The sequence below is a fragment of the Eschscholzia californica genome, unplaced genomic scaffold (genome assembly GCF_041429995.1).
Source record: "Eschscholzia californica isolate CP2 unplaced genomic scaffold, dmEscCali1.0.p SCAF_6, whole genome shotgun sequence".
In the NCBI taxonomy this organism is placed as follows: Eukaryota; Viridiplantae; Streptophyta; class Magnoliopsida; order Ranunculales; family Papaveraceae; genus Eschscholzia; species Eschscholzia californica.
Window position 1 is genome coordinate 1,266,331 of NW_028238483.1, and position 21,815 is coordinate 1,288,145.

Genomic DNA, 21,815 nt, shown 5'->3' on the forward strand with positions numbered 1-21,815 from the left:
AAAAGGTGAAAGCATCGAGTGGGAGAGAGAGAGAATCGATTGATGGTTTCATTCATCATCTACAGTAGTGAAGAGTAAGAAAAAACAAACGTTAAAACAAAATGTTAAAAATGTTGTTAGACTCGATAAGATTCTACCAGCATAAAATTTTATTAGAATCAACCTATTGTAACAAATTCATATCAGATGGTAACAGAATCAAGAAAATGCTAGTACAATACTGAAAATGTAACAAAAACAATTTCACATAATATATTTTAATTACTAAAAAGTATTTGTTAACCTATTGTAACAAATTCATAAGATGCTAGCAAAATATTCTTGCTTTTTAAACTACTGTATTCAAATTTATTCAACCGGTGCTAATACAATGTAAAAGTTGCTATTAGAATCAATAAGATGCTAGCTAAATAGTATTTGCTTTTTAAACTACTTTATCAAATTCATTCATCAGATGCTAGTAGAATGTAAAATATGCTAGTGGAATCAGTAAGATGCTAGCAAAATAGTTTGCTTTTTAACCTCACAAAAGAATTTGTAGATGTTTAATTGGATCGAGGTAGAGATAAAAAGCAAATAAAAAATTCATACTTTCTTGAAGTTCAAAGAACATAGAGTTACAAAGAGAGAAAATCGTTTTTGGGAGAAAGCATCTCGTTTTAGGTAAATATTGGTTGAATTGGTAGGTTAATTTAGACAAATATCAGTTTTGGAAATAATATATTTTCTTGAATTCAAAGAACATGTAGTTAGAGAAAGAGAAACTCGTGTTTGGGAGAGAGAGAGAACTAGTTTTAGGTAAATATCCATTTATTTGGTAGGTTACTTTAGAAAAATATAAGTTTTGGAAATAAAGATTAACATTAAATATCCACCATAAATATTCTTTCATAAAATTACTAAAAAGTATTTGTTTACCTATTGTAACAAATTCATAAGATGCTAGCAAAATATTCTTGCTTTTTAAACTACTGTATTCAAATTTATTCAACCGATGCTAATAGAATGTAAAAATTGCTATTAGAATCAATAAGATGCTAGCTAAATAGTATTTGCTTTTTAAACTACTTTGTCCAATTCATTCATCAGATGCTAGTAGAATGTAAAATATGCTAGTAGAATATGTAAGATGCTAGCAAAATAGTTTGCTTTTTAACCTCACAAAAGAATTTGTAGATGTTTAATTGGATCGAGGTAGAGATAAAAAACAAATCACAAATTCATACTTTCTTGAAGTTCAAAGAACATAGAGTTACAGAGAGAGAAAATCATTTTTGGGAGAGAGCATCTCGTTTTAGGTAAATATTCATTGAATTGGTAGGTTAATTTAGACAAATATCAGTTTTGGAAATAATATATTTTCTTGAATTCAAAGAACATATAGTTACAGAAAAAGAAACTCGTGTTTGGGAGAGAGAAACTAGTTTTAGGTAAATATCCATTGATTTGGTAGGTTACTTTAGAAAAATATAAGTTTTGGAAATAAAGATTAACATTAAATATCCACCATAAATATTCTTTCATAAAATTTATAGAAAGAATAATTGTACTAACTCAACTATTATAAACCTTTGGTTTACCAATGGTAAAAAAATATTTATGAAAGGGCAAATTTGAGAGAAAATTAAAGGATTGATGCATGGAGCCCACCAAATAGTGAATTTTTGGACTTATTTTACATTTTCGGTTTATTTTGGTTTTATTTTATTTATTGATTTAGGAGTGGATATATGACTAATTACCCCCCCCCCCCTATTTTTGGACCTTAAACTCAAAAATCCTTATAAGTATCCTATATATGATTTTGAAATTAGGTTCTAGATTTGTTTATTTTTTTAATATGTAAAACATTTACCGGTTTGGTTAGAGAGAATTAAAGGGGGTAAAGAACAAAAAAATGAACTAATACAAAATAAAATAATAAAAGTTTTCGAATTTCAAATACATTAAAATTTTAACATATTCACGACATATTTCACAAAATAGCTAGAACTAAAAGAATTCTGAATCTTCAATTTGTAACTTCCTCCATCCTTTACAATAATGACTATTTGAATGAAGTCTTGAAAATGTTGATAAAAAGAAATAATCCAACAAAAGATACATAAGAATAATTACCTAGGGCGAGAATTGTTTTCAACAACAAAAAGAGAGACAGAAAATAAATTTTAAATACAATTACAATAAGAAATGAAGAGAGGGGGATAAGAAAATTGAACACTATTATGAACTTGGTTGTAACATTTGAGCTATACGAAGATTGTTGTAGTAAATCTTGAACTTCTATTAATAAGCATTTTTCATGGGCCTGCAAAGTCAAACACCTAAATCAATTGAAAAGTAAAAGGAGAAGAATGAGAACTTGGTGATATCTCTTAACAACAACCCAAGGAAACAATTAAAACCCCAAGGAAACAATTAAAAAAATAATCAAAATACATATAGAAAAGAAGTACTATTAAAAACAACTTGACATTGAAGCACAAAGAGTCAAAGAGAAGAATCAAAAGATGTGGAAAATGATTACCATAAACCATGAAAAAGAGAGAATACAGGGAAATGGAGAAAGAGGATATTACTCTTTTTTATGTCTTCTAGACCTCTACCAAGTTAATGCCTGAAAAAGGAAAAAAAATAATAAGAATATAAGTAGATAAATTGAAGTCATGATCAAGTTTCAAATGAAAAGTTACCTCCTCTACATGAAGAAAAAATTAGGGAGATTTGCTGTTTGGATCTCCTTTCTTATAATTGACTTGCTGTTTGGACTCCCTTTTTCCAGTGTTGGACTTTGGACTCCCTTTCGACGGAATCATTCGAGAATATTCCGTTTCTAAAGTTATACTTAAAAAAATAAAAATTCCTACTTTACCCTTACATAGTCAATATTGCAGTTTGGACCCCCTAATTTATTTAACAAAAGTAGTTTGGATTCATCTTCTTCTTCTATTTAACTCATGTTCTTCCTCCATTTGAGCAAAATCAAGATAAATTTGCAACCCATCAAAAAACAGGATTCAATGAAGAAACATGAATCCCTAAAATCAAAGGGTTACCACCCAAAATCCCATTATATCTTCCTAACCCTAGTTGAAGTAATGAAAGTAAACTAGGGTTCAAACTTCTAATGGATCAACAAAACCTGAAAATAACTCATGAATTCATGGAAGAAGACTTGTTTTTATAATCAATAGTTTACTTGTTGACTTAATAAACCACCTATTAATTCATGAGTTTGAATTTTAATTTGTGGAGTCCAATTCTTTACTAATAACCCTCTTTCATATTCTCTGCAAATTCCATTCTCGAATCTTTCTGGTAACCATTCTGATTTAAATTCATCATTTACATCAAATCTAGTTGGATTTCTAAATCCCCATATGAAAAATTTATCACTTACTTCAGATCCCTGGGTATGAATTTGCAGATTTAACCATATTATGAGAGTTGGGTATGGAAAATTTTGATTTTGGATGGAAGATACGATAAAGTAATAACATCATCATCGTTATCACCGACGGTTAGTCTGTGAGGAAGATGAGTCCAGATTGAGTTATAGATTGAAATGGTGTATGATCCACATATATATTTATACTAGGTTCCCACCGCGTCCTACGGACGCGGTAGATCCCTTTTGGCTGCGCCGTCATGTTAAGAATATTGTAACAGTTAAATAGCCATTTTACATTTAGAGAAAATAATAATTATACATTAAACAACCAAGAGGAGCAATCAAATACTAATCTATTTACATTTAAAAAAAGAGAATTACATGTAGAAAAGAAAAATAATATTTCATTGTATATTTAAAAAAAGAGAATTACATTTAAAAAAGAAAAATAATATTTCATTGAAGCCTGAACTATAAAATAGATGTGAGAGATTGTCTTTTTCTTACAGTGAAAAAATATCAGTCTGGCAAGAGTCCTATTTATATATTTTTCGAAGTAGTTACTTTGGGAAGTTTTTCATAAAAAAATCGATCAAGAATGTGAAAGATAGATTTTCTCCCCACTAATTTCTCAACCTCCCACGTATTTTTACTCAATAGAAAAAAAAGAGAGAAATATATGGGTAGCAGTTACTCTAACTAATTTTAGTTGATTTACATAAAAAAATCGATCAAGAATGTGGAAGAGAGATTTTCTCCCCACTAATTTCTCAACCTCCCACGTTTTTCTACTCAATAGAAAAAAAAAATATATGGGTAGTAGTTACTCTAACTAATTTTAGTTGATTTACATAGACACCCTTCTTGTAGTCTATTTACATAAAAAAAATTATATCATCCGTCGGATGTGTTCCCAACCAAATCTCTAAAATAAAATGGACGGTCAGACTTATCCCCTGGATAACCGACTGACCTGTTTTAATATAATAGATTTACATAAAAAAAAAATTATATCATCCGTCGGATGTGTTCCCAACCAAATCTCTAAAATAAAATGGACGGTCAGACTTATCCCCTGGATAACCGACTGACCTGTTTTAATATAATAGATATATTAATTCGTGAGGAAGACGAGATCCGAATGAATAACCGACGTCAACGGCGAAGACAAGAACATATCGGATATGATACGATTGGTGGACAGCCATTGTTGGATTCAATGATGATTTCCATTCTTCCTCCAACTTTTGTTCCTCTTCCTCCTAATTCATTAACAAAACCATTCATGGATTTGAAGATGATAAAGTTGTAAAGACTAAGAACAGTAACAAAGTCACCCAAAAATGATGCCATGGGTACTATTGTTAATTCTAGAGAGAGGGAAGGGTAAAATAGTCCCGTGTGTTTTGGAGCAGTTATATTTAACATTTTTTTCAAAAAAGGGAGTCCAAAGTGCAACACTGGAAAAAGGGAGTCCAAACGGCAAGTCAATTATAAGAAAGGGGGTCCAAACAGCAAGTCTCCCAAAAAATTAAAATGAAAAGTTAAAACTAATTAAGATTAGAAAACTAAAACACCATGATAGATTTCAATCTCACGGTGAAAGACCATTGTAAGATATAGTAAGTGGGTGATAAAGTGGTCGGTTATCTTTGAGAGATTTTAGGTAGTTTGATGAGAGAGATATTTAACCGAGAGAAATTAGTTTTGATTTCCTACCCACTAATTTCTCTCCCTCCCACGATCTCCTCCCATTAAGAGAGAAAACAAAACTAATTACGTGGTTATATTTCCACCCTACGATGAGAAGATCTATGCTGACAATCCAAGAGATGTGAATATCCGGAGATAAATCAACGGTCGAGCTCAAAAAACACCATTGTGTTTTATATAATATATATACATATATACATATATGTGTATATGTATGTATACATATATGTGTATATATATATATATATATGTTATTTATATATATATATGTATATACATATATATATATATATGTTATTTATATATATATATGTATATATATATATATATATATATATATATATATATATATATATATATATATGTTATTTATATATATATATGTATATGTTATTTGAGGTTATATTTTAACTTAGTTCCCATTATCTCTCTTTTCTTAATTTTTTTAAGAACGTAAAATGTGGTGATCATTATCATTTAGTCTTTGTAATTCTCCCTTATGATTCAAATAAGTTCATGTTTGAGTCTTTTTTTCTTTTTCTTTTTTTTTTATTGAAAGGATCTTTTTTTCTTATATATATATATATATATATATATATATATATATATATATATATATATATATATATATATATATACTAGGTTCCCACCGCGTCCTACGGGCGCGGTAGATCCTTCTTGGCTAACGCCGTTGTGGTATATCCATCTCAGATTTGTCGGTGAGTTGCCTTTTGAGAATTCTTCGAGTGTCCGTGTACCGTGATGACATTACGTTAAGTCGAGCTTACATGAATAAGTGCATGCACGACGGCGCACATTTTCACACCTTCTAGCGACATGTGGTTACCTGTCATCTGAAATCAGTACGTGATTTCATTCGAAATCAGTACATGATTTCAGATGGCAGGTACTCGCGTGACCCCACATCGTGTGAAAATGGGCACCGTCGTGCATGCACTTATTCATGTAAGCTCGACTTAACGTAATGTCATCACGGTACACGGACACTCGAAGAATTCTCAAAAGGCAACTCACCGACAAATCTGAGATGGATATACCACAACGGCGTTAGCCAAGAAGGATCTACTGCGCCCGTAGGACGCGGTGGGAACCTAGTTATCACGTATTTCATCGTAAAATCATTAAAAGTTACAGTGAAGTTGAAACGGAAAACTAAAAAAATTACTACATTAATAGAAGTTGAAACGTAAAAACAACCTTAGTTTTAAAAGACATTCATAAGTTTAGTTTTAAAACCTATAACTTCATTAACAGATGAATTAGATGTCATCGCTTCTTTAATATTTAGGGAAATCCAAATATAAATTTGTAGAGATCTTTTAGATTTTTTTTTTCAACTTAAACCTAAAATACGTCGTCCTCGAAACAAATGAAAGTAGAAAAATCATCTGGTAAGGCTTTTCTTCGAAGACCTGAGCTCTCATAAAAAATTTAACCAAAACAAAAAGAAATCCGAAAAGCAAGGTAAGAAATTGAGGGAGGATGCATTTGTTTTTTATGAAAAAAATATAACTAAACACAATATAAAGAAAGAATCTTATTGCTACCAAAATATCCAAACACGAAAAATATACATGAGTACATTAAATAGTTCGGGTAATTTGTCCCATCATAAATGCTCATAAACCAAACAAATGCTCATATCCCATCATAACACAAAGACCTAACATATAAAAAAGTCTACAGAATATATAAAACCGTAATGACTTTCTCTCAATGGTTACGTTTCAAGTAGTAATAAAGCAAGATGAGAAAAAAAAAAGACAAAACAAAAAAAGAAATACAATTGGTAAAGATTATATTGAAATAGAAGTCAGACTTAATGTGGAGCACTCGAAGCAATTGGATTCGTATCTCACCATGGAAGATGCAGTTCGATTTAAACTTGAAAATGAGAATATAAAAACATTTTTTTGTCAAAATTAAGAAAAAAATTCAGAATGTAAACAGCTCAAACAACCCAAATGAAGAAAAAAATAATAATGTAATTAACTAATTGAAATGAGAGACTAACTAATACATTTGAAGAAAAAGTTAATAGTAAATAATGCAACTACATAAACAACAATTTAGAGAGATAAGAAAAAGTTAAAGTAAATAATGAAATTTAATGTATGTAATTATCATATTACAAATTTAATCCAAACCTTAATAAAAAAAATTGATTAAATTATCATATTAAACATTTATATTTGAACTACGGAGAGTGACAAAGATATTGAATCAATTTTAAATATACAATAATTTGTTTTGATGAAGTGCACCACCTTGAATAGAAATGGGTTGACACCGAGAATGAAACCATAACATGTAATGGATAAGTATTACCACCGATTAGTAATTAATAATAGACTTATGAATTTTTAGTAGATTGATAAATGGACACGGGAGATAGTCGTTAGTAGCTTAACTTGGACTGCTATTTGAGGGAGAAATGATAGATGGTTGTATAAAGACTAACTCTTCTTTTCTCGATACCTAATGAAAGATTATAAAGTGAAATTACACGTTATTTGTCATCTTCATTAATCAAATTCAAATTCTTCTTTGCCACATTTTCTTAGCAAAAATAAGAGAAACATTTTTTTACAACAAATTCATAGAAAATTAAATAACTAATGGCAAAAAATTCTCTAAAACTTTTAAAGAAAAAAAAATATAAAGACTTTCCAAGATGTGGAGATAATCGTGGGACGGAAGCAAAATTCATGTATGGTACTATTACTGTCCAATCTATAAAAAAAAAAAATCAAGTTAATGTTCTTTAACCTTTCAAAAGAATCTAGGTAGACACTAATCAAACCTACAAAGATAAGTAAGAAAATGATGAAAAAAAATCACCAAACATTATAAAGAGTGAAGAAAATTAAAAAACAACAGGGAGAATCCAAATCAACATGGAGACATCTGATAAGTAAAATGAAAATGTACTTACATATGGTTGATGAAAATCTGCAAACAAATAAAACAAAAAGAAATTAGAGTTAATTTTTCAAAGATAATTCAAATTTTAAAGAGAAAAACTTAAACTTCTCATGTCATATGAGAATTTTGGATAAAAAAGGTAATAAATGTGGAATTAATCTCTGAAATTTATCTCTCCTAATTATAATCGAAGTCCATAGGTAGTTATAACAAATTTATCTCTCCCACGATATTCTCTCAAATGTTGAATTTAAATTTCAAAAGAGAAGTTAAAAGAGTCAAAGAAGGTAGTTATATTTGTAAATAAGTGGGAGATTTTTAAGAAAAATTAAAAACTAATTTTGTTTTGGACGGTCTTAAAATTATGAAGAAAAAATATAAAAAGATTTGACCTAAACTACTTAATTTATTATTAATCACTAAAAATAAAAATTTACAACTAATACAATATCCATAACTGTGCAAGAGTAATAATGAGCAACATAAATCACTACTTAATTTTTATGAATAACATGAAATTATGAAGAAAAACGAAAAGGGAGATGCTAGAGTGCCCAGTTTTTTTGGCATTTTAATGCCCAGATGTGGAATCACTAAAAGACAAGGTTTTTTCAAAGTTTGACTACGGTGGGGACCGCTTTTGTTTCTAAATGAGGAAATATGTCACCCTCTAAGTACCAATTTCTAAGTCACTCTATCATTTCTCAAACGAAAAAAATGTATGAGAAACAACCAATCTTCTTCTTGATTCTCTTTTTTCTTTAGCTTCTTTTCTGTGACTTGAATTCAATTGATTGCAACATTCTCCTATAATGTAAAGAAATAGAGAGAAACCATTAAAACAAATAAATTGCAGAAGAGAGAAGGAGACGATTAATAACAATTACCTTAATAAATTCGGAAGACTAAAATAATTCATCAAAACAAATAAAATGAGAACCTAAAATAATTCACAGAGAGATTAGATCATTTTGGGAGAAAAATTTGAGAGATAAAACAGAGATGAATACGTTTTATAAGTGGAAATTAAGGGAATTTCCTGTGTAGTTTTTAACTGCCTATCTAAAAACGTGGGTAGTTCAACCAAAATTCGTGGGATAAAAGACATAACTAGGGTTAGATAGTCTTTGTAATTAAGAAATTCTGAGGAGAAATCTAACGGACCTGAATATCTCATAGATAAATCGACGGTCGAACTCAAAAAACACCATTGTGCTATATATAATAGATATTATATTTCGGGTTATTTTTTTTAACTTAGTCAATTCTCTCTCTTTTCTTAATTTCTTTAAGAACGTAAAATGTGGTAATCATTATTCAAGACATGAAGGACTCTCATTCTTTTGACATAAAATTTACACATTATTTTTAGTATAATTCGAATGTATATGAAAATATTTATTTTTATTGAGACAATAGTAAATACAACTCACATGTTAGCAACAGTAGAATGACTTGAGAGTGTAGTAGGTATAAGAGACATAAATCAATCGCTCGAATGCCATATCTAAATTTTTGCACAATTTAAATTTTCTTTTTATAATTAAAAAGTGCACCCCACAACATAAAATTCATGGGTCCGCCACTGTCTCTAGCTGCTCTGAATACTCTTTGATTTTTTTTTCTTCCTCTTCGTCTTCTTCTTCTGCTTCTTCTTTTTCCATTTTCAATTCCATTTTTATGGACATCATCTATAGTTCGTTTATTGAAGAAAAAGACTAAAAAAATGCTCGATCTATATTTCTTATTAGAAATCGGTTATAAAATCTTGTTTTTTTATTATTATTCAATCTTTTCATCTATTGTTTGAAAAATTTTCAAGCGATGAAATCTTTAAAAAGTGTTTATCATCATTATTGTAAGTAGTAATCAGTTCTCTCAAATTCAAGATAGTCTAAGAAAAGTGTGCTTATAGAGTGTTTTATTCAAACTGGATTCATCTAGAGCCAGCCGGGGTCAGAGGGATTTACGGCCCTGGTCGAGTTAAAAAGTCACAAACTCCATAGCAAAAGAAAAAGTGCATGAATTCAGAAAGACTCCCAAAGTAACCGCCCCATTTAAGGGCCTGCCGCAAACTGAGAAACCAAGAAAAATAAACAAAAAAAAAATCTTATTTCTTTCTTTACGCTTAAACAAAAAAAAATTGACTTATTTCCTTTTTGGCCCCCTATTTTTCATAAATTCACATTTGGCCCCCTATTTTCAAGTAAATGCCACAACTACCCTTCCTAATTTCAAAATAAAACTATCAAAAAAAGATTAAAAATATTTTAAAAAAAGAAAATTTTCCGGGTAGTTATGGCACCTACTTGAAAATAGATGAGGTGGAAATATCTCTTTTTTTGATATTTTATTTTGAAATTAAGAAGGGTAGTTGTGGCATTTACTTGAAAATAGGAGGTCAAATTTGAATTTATGAAAAATAGGAGGCCAAGAAGGAAGTTGGTCACAAAGTAGGGGGCGAAAAAGAAATAACTCAAAAAATTTATACTCGACGAAATCTTTTTACCATCTCAATTCTCCGACATAGAATTTTCTTAGAGAGATTCACCGGTAAGCGACGTTTGCACCGTGAAGGAAAGAGTCGACGCATGATTTCGCCTTTTCATGCTTCCAATTTAGAGACTGGGGCTTTTGCCTTCCCCGCCGACTTTCGCAACACCCTTGCTACTCGATGCGCAACTGCACATCCTCCACGCCCTAACGCAGCACAGACCAAATATCACCATTATTGAACCTGGGGTCGTGTCCCTTGGACGACCCTAGTAATGGAAACCGATGTTCACCTCCACGCGAGGCCTCGAGATCTTTTTAGACGACAGTTCTCGCCAAGAAGAGCGAAACCTTCTTACTGTGTTCATGCTCGGGAGCACTCTCTCATATGCTTGAAAGAAAGTTAGATACAATCTTTATACAGAGTCAGCTGACTCTAGCTAAACGTCTATAACAAAAACGTGAGGCGCCTATAGAGGCACATGGATTTCATCCCAAATGAATTGAATGACCAACTAAATATTAGAATTTTGGATCTGAAGTCCAAAGGTACGAGAAATGTTATGTACACTTACCATTTCTAGTTGCCACACTCACATTTCCTTTGACTTCGACAAAAATTACCTTAGCTGTGAGTTCATATAACAAAATGGTAAGTGCATTTAAAATGTCCCCAAAGGTAATTAGTCGTATATATGCCAAATCAATAAATCTTGAAATGAGAATCGTATGGGCAAAATCTCGTACCATAGTTGACAAGGCACGCCTTCTGAAAACCCTCGATGGGTCTAGCCGACACAACGAAAAATATCGACGGCCACGACACGCCTAGCCAGTAAACTTCGTTGGAACTAGCAAGGCTTGCCAACCTTTAGAATGCAAGGCCAACCTATCTCCGGTGTTCAGAAGCAAAATTCCCATCTACACGTCGACTTATCAAACGACCCCTACTCATGTGGCTAACACTCCCCGCTTAACAAAGATTGAAGATCTAGCCAATCTTATCCAACCAATGAGAGATCAAGCAGCAACTAAAGCCCATCAAAGGGCTATCAGCGCAATTCACATGCCATAAGCTTACGTTCGGATCCGTCTGATAATAGGCAGCTTCGCGACCTCAGCCACTAAGTAACAGTCCTAAAGGATCACTGCATACCTTGGTTTTTTTTGCGTATCCCCCAGCGCTATGGCACAGTCATTAAAGATTTCCCTCAGCGGTCTAATTGAGGCCTTTAAATACTTGCGATCCTCGCAAAGGCCTTACCTTGTAACACCTTTGTAATCGGCTCTGCGCAATTAAAACCTCCTCACCCCTACATAATGAGGACCACTTGACAAGAATACGGGGATGGAGGACTGACATTATTCTATCTACCTTTGTCTCTCAAAAAACACGCCGCAACTCGAACTCTCTTCCAAAAGATTATACACTCCCACTCGATCCTTATGTATTCGTATTACTCGCATCCTTACCTTCAATAGGGAATCAGGGATGCATTGAGAATATTCAATTATCATTAACGCCTCTTTCTCACTGACTTTAGGTCTCTGTCTACTCACATTAGTAAAAGCACTTCGTAAGACCGAGTCCCACGACCGTTAATCTCAACTCAAAAGACGAGGACTTCTTTCCTCACTCTAGCTATCTTATTGATTCTCTTTTTATCATCACTGAATAGATCGTCGGAGTCCCTCTGGCCTAGACCACCCCGTGTCTTAAGTCTTCATGATCTACTTTCTGTTTCTTTGTTCGCAGGACTCTATGCAGACATCGTTGGCATCTGCAAATACAAGATCCAATCAGACGGGCCTGATTGTTGGCCCAACTCATTGACCTCGACTTTTGACCGTATACACTTTTCACTACTTACAGTTTGGCACCCACTGTAGGGTTCGACAACTAAAAACAGAAGAGATCATTACAATGGAAGGAAATATTGCCGCAACATTTGGTATATATCTTAACTCACCTCGTTACACTGACAAATTAGATGCACTAGAATGCCAAAAGGCTCAAAACTTAAGAGAAGAAAACGCCCAGATGAAGATCCGGAACTTGCAGTTACAAAAGAGAGTTACGGAAAGAACTGTATTTTTGTTATCGTGGGGGATTTAGCGATATCCCTCCGTACTAATGTCCAATTAGCGATACTCCTTTTTTAATTAGATATTAGTGAAACTCCTTTGTTTGCATTCAAAAGTACGAAAATAGTCTTCCACTTAATATATTTTCTTTTTTTCTCCTCTCATATCACTACGGTTGGCATTACACTCTAACATCGGTCTTCCCATGAATTTTTCTATCTAATATGTAAGTTCACGACTGACATAACACCATAACTTCGACCTTCCCATGAATTTTTCTATCTAATTTGTAAGTTCACGACTCACATAACACTCTAACTTCAGCCTTTCAATGAATTTTTCTATCCAATTTGTAAGTTCAATTAATAATATCCAATTTGTAATATTCAATAAATATTGTTGTTAAAGTAGAAAAAAGATGAACCAGAGAGAAAAAAATAAGTATGAGAAATAAAGATTCGTCTGCAAAACATAATATCGAAGAGGTATGAAAGATCAAAGATAAAAGATAGATAAAACAATAAAGATAAAGATGTTTTCATACTTTTAAGTGAAAGAAAAAAGAGTTTCACTAATATTCAATAAAAAAAGGGTATCGCTAATTTGACATTAGTGGTGAGGGGGTATTGCTAAATTACCCTCTTATCATTTGTCTAATCAAAGGAACTGTGAATTGCAGAAAAAAAAAATTTAAAGGAGGTGAAAGTAAGGGGCGTGTTTCTACGACCTTTAGCTAATTCATGTTAGATTCGGGCATATGAGTTGAAGTAGTTAATGTTAGATGTTATGCATTTGAAATTCTGCTAATAGTATTAGACTACATCGAGCCCAACATGTTATCTTTGGCATCTCTTTTAAGTTGGTATCGCACGGAAGATTTAGGGTTAATTCCGTTTTGGCCCCCGATTTGTGACCAACTCGCCGTTTTGGTCTCAATAAGTGTCCGGCAGTTCGTTTTGACCCCAAAAATTTCCTAATTGGCCCCAAATTTTTTTCAACCTCCCAATTCTACCCCCATGACATTTCTGTAATTTATTTTTTTTCTTTTTCTTTGTCCACCTCAACTAACAATTACCACATCACCTCTGTCCACCTCACCCTTCTTCTCCAGCGAAAGGTTGTCGGCCACCGAAAGGTGGCCAGCCGGAATTTTTTATTCCGGCCGGCAACCTTTCGCCGGAGAAGAAGGGTGAGGTGGAGAGGAGGTGGTGTAATGGAGGAGAGATAAGGTGAAGTGGATGACAAAGAAAGGTGTGATGTGATTTTTTTTTGTTTTTACCCTTTTTCAGAAATAATTCTATTTTGGCCTCCGAGGATAATTTCGTCAAAAATTTGGCCCTTGGGACCAAAACGAACTGCCAGACACTTATTGGGGCCAAAACGGAATTAACCCGGAGTTTTATTGCAGAAACCCTCAAGCAAAGTACGAAAAGTAAATCGGACAGGATCGTAGCTCCTCTCCAAAATTTTACCCGACAAACAAACCCATAATCAACTTGATTCAATTTACTACAAATTTTACCCAAGAAACAAAACCCATAATCAACTGATTCAATTTACAACAGTTAATCAGAATGTTCAACTTAATGAAACAAGGTTCAGTTCCAAGCAAATCCACTATCTTACTCAATTTCAAGAGTGATTAGATATGTAGATGATTATGGGTCCATTAGAAATGGTGCTTGGGATTCACAGACAATTTCAAGCTATGGACATGAAGTAGAGCACTATCAGCCAATTTCCTCCCTTGATGACACATGATGATGTTGATAAGAGGGAGGGAAGGGAGAGACATTTTAGAGTTTGAGGGTTAGAAATGGAGATTAGTTAGGGAAAAGATAAAGATGAGAGAAAGAATAGCGAGAAATAAATAAATTCTTGAAATAAAATGTGATAGAGATGAATGGCAGCAACAACCACAAAAGGTGTATCGGAGGCGTCAAAAGAAAGATTCTAAGGCCCAAATTCTGATTTGGCATGTCTTAGATGAAGGGCCCACTTGGAATCTTGAATAATGTGGGCCTAATCCAAAATGGTTCCACCTTGTTCAATGATTAATGCCTTTTAGTGTCTCTTTAATGTCTTAAATGTCCTTTATAATGTCTTTTAGTGCTCTAGGAGTTTAGAAGTTCAATAGTCTACAAGTAAAGATGGCAAAGGTGGGTTTTAGGCCTATATAAGGCATGTAATTCTGCTGTTTGAGACAGACAGAGAGTATTCCAGCAGCTAGTTAAGCTTTATGTGTTTGTGTGATGCAAATACCCCAAAGGTGTGATGCCTAAGGGCTCTAGGAGTGATTCCTAGTTTGTACTGGTGTGATACTAGTGCGTTATTTCTTATATCTATAATATAATCAAGCTATTTTCTTCCTTATTTCCAACTTCCATTTCTGTCCTACATCAAAATGTTTCTGTTGAAGATGAGGATGCATATGAAAGTTTAAGAGAGAGAAAGACAGAAGATATCATCTAGGTATTTTCCTAAAGATGAGGGAAAACTGGTCATAAACTAGGGGCCGGGGTCATCGAGAATAACCCTATTATTTACTAGGTCATCAGACTCCATTTCGTCCATCTCGGACTGACTATTTAGTCAAGATTTAAATGCCAAGCTACAAACAGAACATCAAGTGCTGCTATATTTATTGAGTCGCTAATCCATCCATAATATAGCCTATATACAACCGTGATCTTATTTTGTCTCTTGCCGAACTATTGCTAGACTAGTCGGGGTTGCTTAATCTTAGATGGGTTCTGAACTTCTAACAGGTTCAGATACTCGTTATGTATGTAGATGCTCGTTGGGACCACCATTTGTTCATATTAGGGGTTTCATTACTTCGGAAGATGAAAATATAAAAGAAACTACGGTATCATCATTTAATCATAGAAGTGATTTACAGAAATACATTGCTATCCATCATACATAATAGAACAGCTTTTGAAGTGCCAATTAACTGTAACATGGAAAATTGTAAGAGGTTGCCGGACTTACTGTCATATTCTGCTACTGCAATTCCGTCTCTACCAGCTTCTACAATCCAGTAACTACAGCTGCGGATATAGAATACATGAAATAAGTAAAACTAACCTCTTTCTTCTTCTGTTTTGGCATACACTGATATACAGAATCACGAGGAAAGAAAATGAGATTTGAAAGTTAAAAATGAGGGGAGCCACTAGTTTTATTTGGTTTCATGGGGAAGAACAGATTTCCACCTTTATAACCTCTATAAAATGACAAATGAATGATATCTATGTGGTCTATCTGCCTTTACAGGCGGTCAACAGACTATTTTGTGTATAGCTAAAGAGAAACTCAGCCGAGATGACATGTATAGCTAATAAGTACTAAATAATAAGTTTAATTACCTAACTCTTCATTACCTCATAATTCTCCGGACTTTAAACATTAAACTACTTCAATCGTTCATAATATACAAATCTTATCATAGTTCACTTCAATGAAATAAGTAAATAACGAAGCTCGTACTTTATAAGTATTCAAAGTTTCTATAGAATTTTTAAAGTTTCTATAAGACAAAAGACCTAAAATATCTATAGGATATTATTGCTACTTATCTTAGATTGATTGGGAATATAATAAGTAGTTAAGAAGGTGATAAATAGTAGTATTTAACAATTAGGATTTAAACTTTCAAAAAAAAAGTCCCAAAAATTAAAAGATGCTCGGTCTCGGTCCGTCTCGGCCGAGACTCCCGAGATTCTCGTCCAAACCCTAACTCGGTGTCTCGGCCGAGTCTCGTCTCGAGAGAGGGTCGAGACCGAGCGGAGACCCGAGATTCTAGGCCGAGACCAACTACATAGGTTCAAAGGCCTGGCTTTGGTGTCCAATGACCAAGTTGACTATTTTGTGTCAATACACTATTTAAACTCGTGTCTTTCTACCACATTATAATGTATATCTGACAGATTGCCACGGTAGATACCCTATTAAAACAATAACACCGAGATATGGAAGCAAGGTCTCCAATCAAACTACTTGGAACATACAAAATATTTACAATGATTTTCAAAGCACAAAAATCCGATGTTGTCACTCATTAATATTAGAGATTACTTCAGAGATACAACACAATCAGGTCAAGGTTACATTGGATCGTCTAATTCTGATACTAATCAAATGATGATCTCATTATCCATCTACAACCATATCTAGTAAGAGTGTCGGCTCAATTTCTGTTCTTAAGTATGAAACCTCTGCCAAACTCAGTAAATCACCAAGAAGAAAAACTCAGAAAGAAATATATACCACTATTATCTGCAAATATTCAGTAAATGATGAAAATGCATCCTTCAACTTAACTCGATATGAGGAAAAAATGTAGACTTACCATGAAACACGTAAAGAAGATGTGCCTTTTGACTTGTTCATGGTTTCTTTCCTCGAGCAGTCAAGTAATTCAAAGCCATCCTAGAAAACTGCGTAATGCTAAAGAACATTTGCAAGAGTGCCCGCCCCTTCACAATTCCCTCTCTCATGCATCTTGCACTTCTAGCTAACATTGGTTCCATCTCCTTCGTCTCTGGACTTGCTTGCTCCTGCACCAATGCTATTCAAGTAAATTGAAGTAAAACCAACCACCCAACTCCATCCAAGACAGTTTGACGAAGAAAGAATCGGATATAGAAGATATGCTAACCAGTTGGTTTTATGTTAGTCAAGCTCCGTAGTTTATCCTCTGCAACACGAACAACTCTAGTGGAACGTCTAACACCTTGAGTTATATCCTGTCTGAGAGAAAAAGAGAAGGGCCCACGAAACACATTTATAAGGCTAGTGGGTAACAAGAGCTTATCCATGGATAAAGTCCGATATAGAAAAGGGTAATCCAGGAAGCTCGGGAAAAAGGCGTGTAACCCTTATTTTCGAGTATTTTGAAGCACAAAAGTATAGATTATGTTTGCGATATGTACCCGAGATCACTAAGCTCCATAGTTAGGTCACTGATCTCCATGCCAGATAGTCGGACAGCAGCCATTGTATCCGGAAGTTCCTCTCTTGTATCATCGAGTAGCTTCTCTAGCGACTCTGCAGCTCTTTTGAAAGCCTTCAATCCCACATCAAGAGCGAAATTAATATCTTGACGAACTAAAATTTACATGATAATGGTAAAGGGGAGTAAGAGATTACAGACGAGAAGGGTTGGTATCGCAGAGAAAAACAGCCAGCACGTAGAAATTGCTGCCTGTTCGAGTATAAAAGCTTATCAGACAAGCACTAAAATTTACACGAAAATGCTAATATTAATATCAACATCATAAACAAATCAGAAACCTAATTGATGATAAAGAACAAAACTGACAAATGAGTTCAGATAGCAAAAAAAAAAATTCAAGAATTAAGTAGATATAGAAACCCTAATGAGTATGAAATGACAAATTTTTAAAGAATTAGTCAAATTAACTTGAAGTAGCAAATTGAAATGATAAAACCTAATTGAATAGATAGAAATTTACCACGCAAGCAATGGCGTTTAAAATGAAGAGTTGGCGATTGCTGATGCTAAATTGGAGTGGAGGAGTAGATGATGGAGATCCGACAGAAGAGGTGAATAGGGAAGGAGAAATAGCTGCTAATGATGATGATTCATGAAGTTTGAGTCGTAGTGAAGTGTTTGATGGCGGAAATGATATTCGATTTTGAGAGAAGAAAATTGATGAACTTTTATTGATTTGATTTTTGGGAAGAATAAATGTTGTTGTTGCAGGATTTAGAACCTGCAATTTGACTGAAGATAGCATTTGGATGATGGAGTGAAGGGTTAAATTTCTTCCCTCTCGTTTCCCTTCTCAGTTTTAGGGGACCAATTTTCTGTAGGGAAGAAGTTTACACGGATATGCCCTTTCTTTCTTCTTTTTTCTTTTTCTTTTTGGATATAGAAGTTTACTGTAGAAACAATCAGAGTACAAGATAGTTCTGGAATGTTGATGTATCTTTTACTAATATAACATCCAATGTGGGAATTAGCTTGATTGTTCACAATGCAGAATCGAAATTCATAGAAGCGAAAGTAAAATCCACTAGAGCCAGAAACAGTGAAGAAGGAGAGGCGATGGCAATCTTACTCGGCCTCGAATGGGCGAAAGCTAATCAACTCAAGAATATAATTGTAGAAAGCGACAACATCAATCTCATCAAACATCTTCACAATAAACATCACACGTTACACTGGCAATCTTTAATCCACATCCAGAGAATTCGAGAAAGCAGAAAAGAATTCGAAGTGGTGAAATTCAAGTATACGAAAAGAGAACTCAATTCCAGCGCAGACAGATTAGCTAAATGGGCAAGGAAGAAAAATGCGAGCAAAGAGTGGAAGAATGTACCTTATATTTTAGTTAATAAATATTGTAATAACGTTGTTATTTAATCTATGAAAGCTAGTTCAACAAAAAAAAACATACAGGTCGGGCTGCAGAGTTGTGTCCCCGCACTCTCTATAATACCAAGAAAATTGAAAAGATTTCAGTGGCCTTGTTGCATAGCTTATGTATGAAATTAAGGTTTTGCACTCCCAAGGTATAAATGTATGAGGTTTTAGACGAATAGTCCAAAATTTGGCCCAAAAATATAAACCCAGTTTAAAGTTGGCGAAAAATTGAAGGCAGGTCCAAAGCGTCAGAAGAGCACGGGAAAAATCAATAACGCCCTTATCTTTCTCGCAAATTACGGAAGTGCTATCGAAATTTTCTCGGAAAACGCGAAATTTTTCGAAAAATAATCTAACGCACCACCCATTAAGTCTTGTACTCTCCACGATTTACAAAATTTGCCAACTTGCCATTTTCATTTTTTTCAGATTTATTTCTTATTTCTTTTTTATTTTCTCCCACACATATTTCTCTCTCCAATTTCAACAGATTTCTCTCTCTTTATAATTACTTTTCTGTTTTTTTTTTTCCTCTCTTCAATTCATATTTTCTCCTTAATTCTATTTCCAGATTTTTCTTTATAAACTTGTCATTTGTTTCTCATTCAAATTTTAATAGATTTCTTTCTCTTTTCATTTTTTTCTCCAGATTTTCTACTTTTTAAATTTATATTTTCCTCATTTTTGGTAGTTTTTCATTGATTTGTTTCCATTTATTTTTGGGTAGTTTCCCATCGATTTAATTCTCTTTATATTTTTCTTCTTTTTAAACATATTATCTCTCTCCAAGCTTAACTTCTTTCCTTCTCTCAAACATTCTCTCCTTATATGATGGACAATTATAGGACATTCCTTCCAAAACGTAAATTATTTTCAAGGAAAATTTACACGACATTTTTTTTTGTACTGTACATTTTTTTATTTACTGGACACTTGGTTATGTACTAGACACTTTTGTACTGGGAATCTTCTTGTGTACCGGGAACTGTTTTATGTACTGGCCATTGGTTATGTACTAAACAATTTTGTATTGAAATTTTCCTTGTGGACCGGAAATTGTATTATGTACTAGCCATTTGGTTATGTACTAGCCATTTGGTTATGTACTAGACACTTTTGTAGTGGGAATTTTTTTGTGTACCGGAAACTGTTTTATGTACTGGCCATTTGGTTATGTACGAGACACTTTTGTATTGGGAATTTTCTTGTGTATCGGGGATTGTTTTATGTACCAGTCATTTGGTTATGTACTAGACCCTTTTTGTACTGGAAATTTTCTTGTGTACCGGGAATTGTTGTATGTACTGGCAATTTGGTTATGTACTAGACACTTTTTGGAAAGAAAGTATAGGAAAATTTGTTTCCAACTTTGAACCAATTTCTTTTATTTATTTATTTTGTTTCCAAATCTTTCCAGATTTATTTATTTTTATGTTTTTTATATTTCTTTCTAACTGTGAACCACTTTTGAATTTTTTCTCTCCAACTTTCCAAATTTATTTCTTTCTTTTTTTATTTTCAGATTTCTCTCTCCAATCTCAATAGATTTCTTTCTCTTTAAAATCATTTTTCAGTTTTGGTAGATTTTTCATAAGTTGATAATCTTTCAAAAAGATAGTTCAGGCAATAATATTATCGATTTATAAATAAGGAAGAAGGAATTTACAGAAAAAAAATTTAGAGAGAGAGATATTAGAAGTTGATAAACTTTTAGAAAGAGGAAGAAGATAATAAACTTCGGAAGATTAGTTTAAAGAAAGAGAGAGAGAGAGAGAGGGAGAGTGAGAGGAAGAATTTTCAGAAAAAAATTAGAGGGGGAGAAGAAAATTAGTTTAGAGAGAGGGGAAGAAGATAATCAACATCCATGGTTTTCTGAAGGTTTTAGAGAGAGAAAGAAAACGAGAAGAGAGAGTTCGTTGGACAGGATCCCAAAATTTTGGCTAAAACTCGAATTTTCAAACCAGGGGCAAAAAGGGGAGAAAAAAATGAAAACCAGGAAACAATGAGTTGTCCCTGACATTTGGACTGGAAACTCATTTCTGGTCGGAAATGAACTGCACGCTTCCCCCCCAAATTTTGGACCCCTCACTCATTTTTTGTAAATGCATTACACTTAGCAAGTATATCAACCAATTCTTCGCAAATCGCCTTCAACTATGATGTTGGATAATTGAAAGTGTTCGACAATCTTGACTTCTAAGAGGAAGGCTTCAGCTTTGGCTGCCAACGTTGAGTTTACATTAAGGATTTCTTGAAGCTCCCCCGATAATATAGTCTTCCCAATTTCGAATGATTGTTGCACTTGCCACACCTTGATCAGAGAAAGTATCATTCACATTTATCTTAAATTGGTGCAGTGGTGGAGGGATCCAGTCATGGGATATTTGATGACACGGGTTGGGTTGGACAAGTGGATTACCAGCAGTGATATTTTCTAATACTCTTATATTCGCAATCCACTTTAACTCTTTGGGTATGTGTTGCTACTAAGAACTGAGTTTGTTTGAAGACGATATCATTTTGTTCTTTCCAAATGATAATTGTCGCTAATGGGAATGTGTGTCCATTGTATGCTAATGCCATCTGAATCCATGCTAGGAGGTGTTCAGAAGATCTGAATTAACTAAATGTGAGAATGTTCGAATGTGAAAATTTTAACATGTGAAAATGTGTTTTAAAGTGTTTGATAAGGAGTAAGAAAATAAGAGGTGTCTTCATAAACTAATATATCAATTAGACATTTTAAGGAGTGCCTATAGAAGTAAGATATGGATTGGACACTTTAAGGGGTGC

The 21,815-nt window shown here is 33.4% G+C and overlaps 1 protein-coding gene across 4 annotated transcripts; it reads right to left on the minus strand.

Moving 5' to 3' along the window:
• Nucleotides 1-15,483: 15,483 nt before the first annotated feature.
• LOC147530723 (uncharacterized) lies at nucleotides 15,484-19,204 on the minus strand. Of its 4 annotated transcripts, none has more exons than XM_086649158.1 (7): nucleotides 19,099-19,204; nucleotides 18,109-18,463; nucleotides 17,787-17,837; nucleotides 17,566-17,699; nucleotides 17,292-17,383; nucleotides 16,983-17,201; nucleotides 15,484-15,681 (listed from the first exon to the last, which is right to left on the minus strand). In XM_086649158.1, exons 2-6 carry the CDS (start codon nucleotides 18,391-18,393, stop codon nucleotides 17,020-17,022), a joined length of 744 nt encoding a protein of 247 aa, XP_086505284.1. In that variant the 5' UTR covers nucleotides 18,394-18,463; nucleotides 19,099-19,204; the 3' UTR covers nucleotides 15,484-15,681; nucleotides 16,983-17,019. The 4 variants fall into 4 exon arrangements, with proteins under 4 accessions (XP_086505284.1, XP_086505287.1, XP_086505283.1 ...); XM_086649161.1 differs by having other exon boundaries at nucleotides 16,983-17,190; nucleotides 19,099-19,143; XM_086649157.1 differs by lacking the exon at nucleotides 19,099-19,204 and having other exon boundaries at nucleotides 18,109-18,518.
• Nucleotides 19,205-21,815: the final 2,611 nt, after the last annotated feature.

What these genes read in the sequence shown, in the direction of transcription:
- LOC147530723 (XM_086649158.1), bottom strand. Translation starts at nt 18,393, where the DNA reads ATGCTATCTTCAGTCAAATTGCAGGTTCTAAATCCTGCAACAACAACA. An exon ending in ATGGAGCTTAGTGATCTCGG is followed by an intron (nt 17,384 to 17,565) that starts GTACATATCGCA and finishes TTTTTCTCTCAG; the next exon opens with ACAGGATATAACTCAAGGTG. An exon ending in GACTAACATAAAACCAACTG is followed by an intron (nt 17,202 to 17,291) that starts GTTAGCATATCT and finishes TTACTTGAATAG; the next exon opens with CATTGGTGCAGGAGCAAGCA.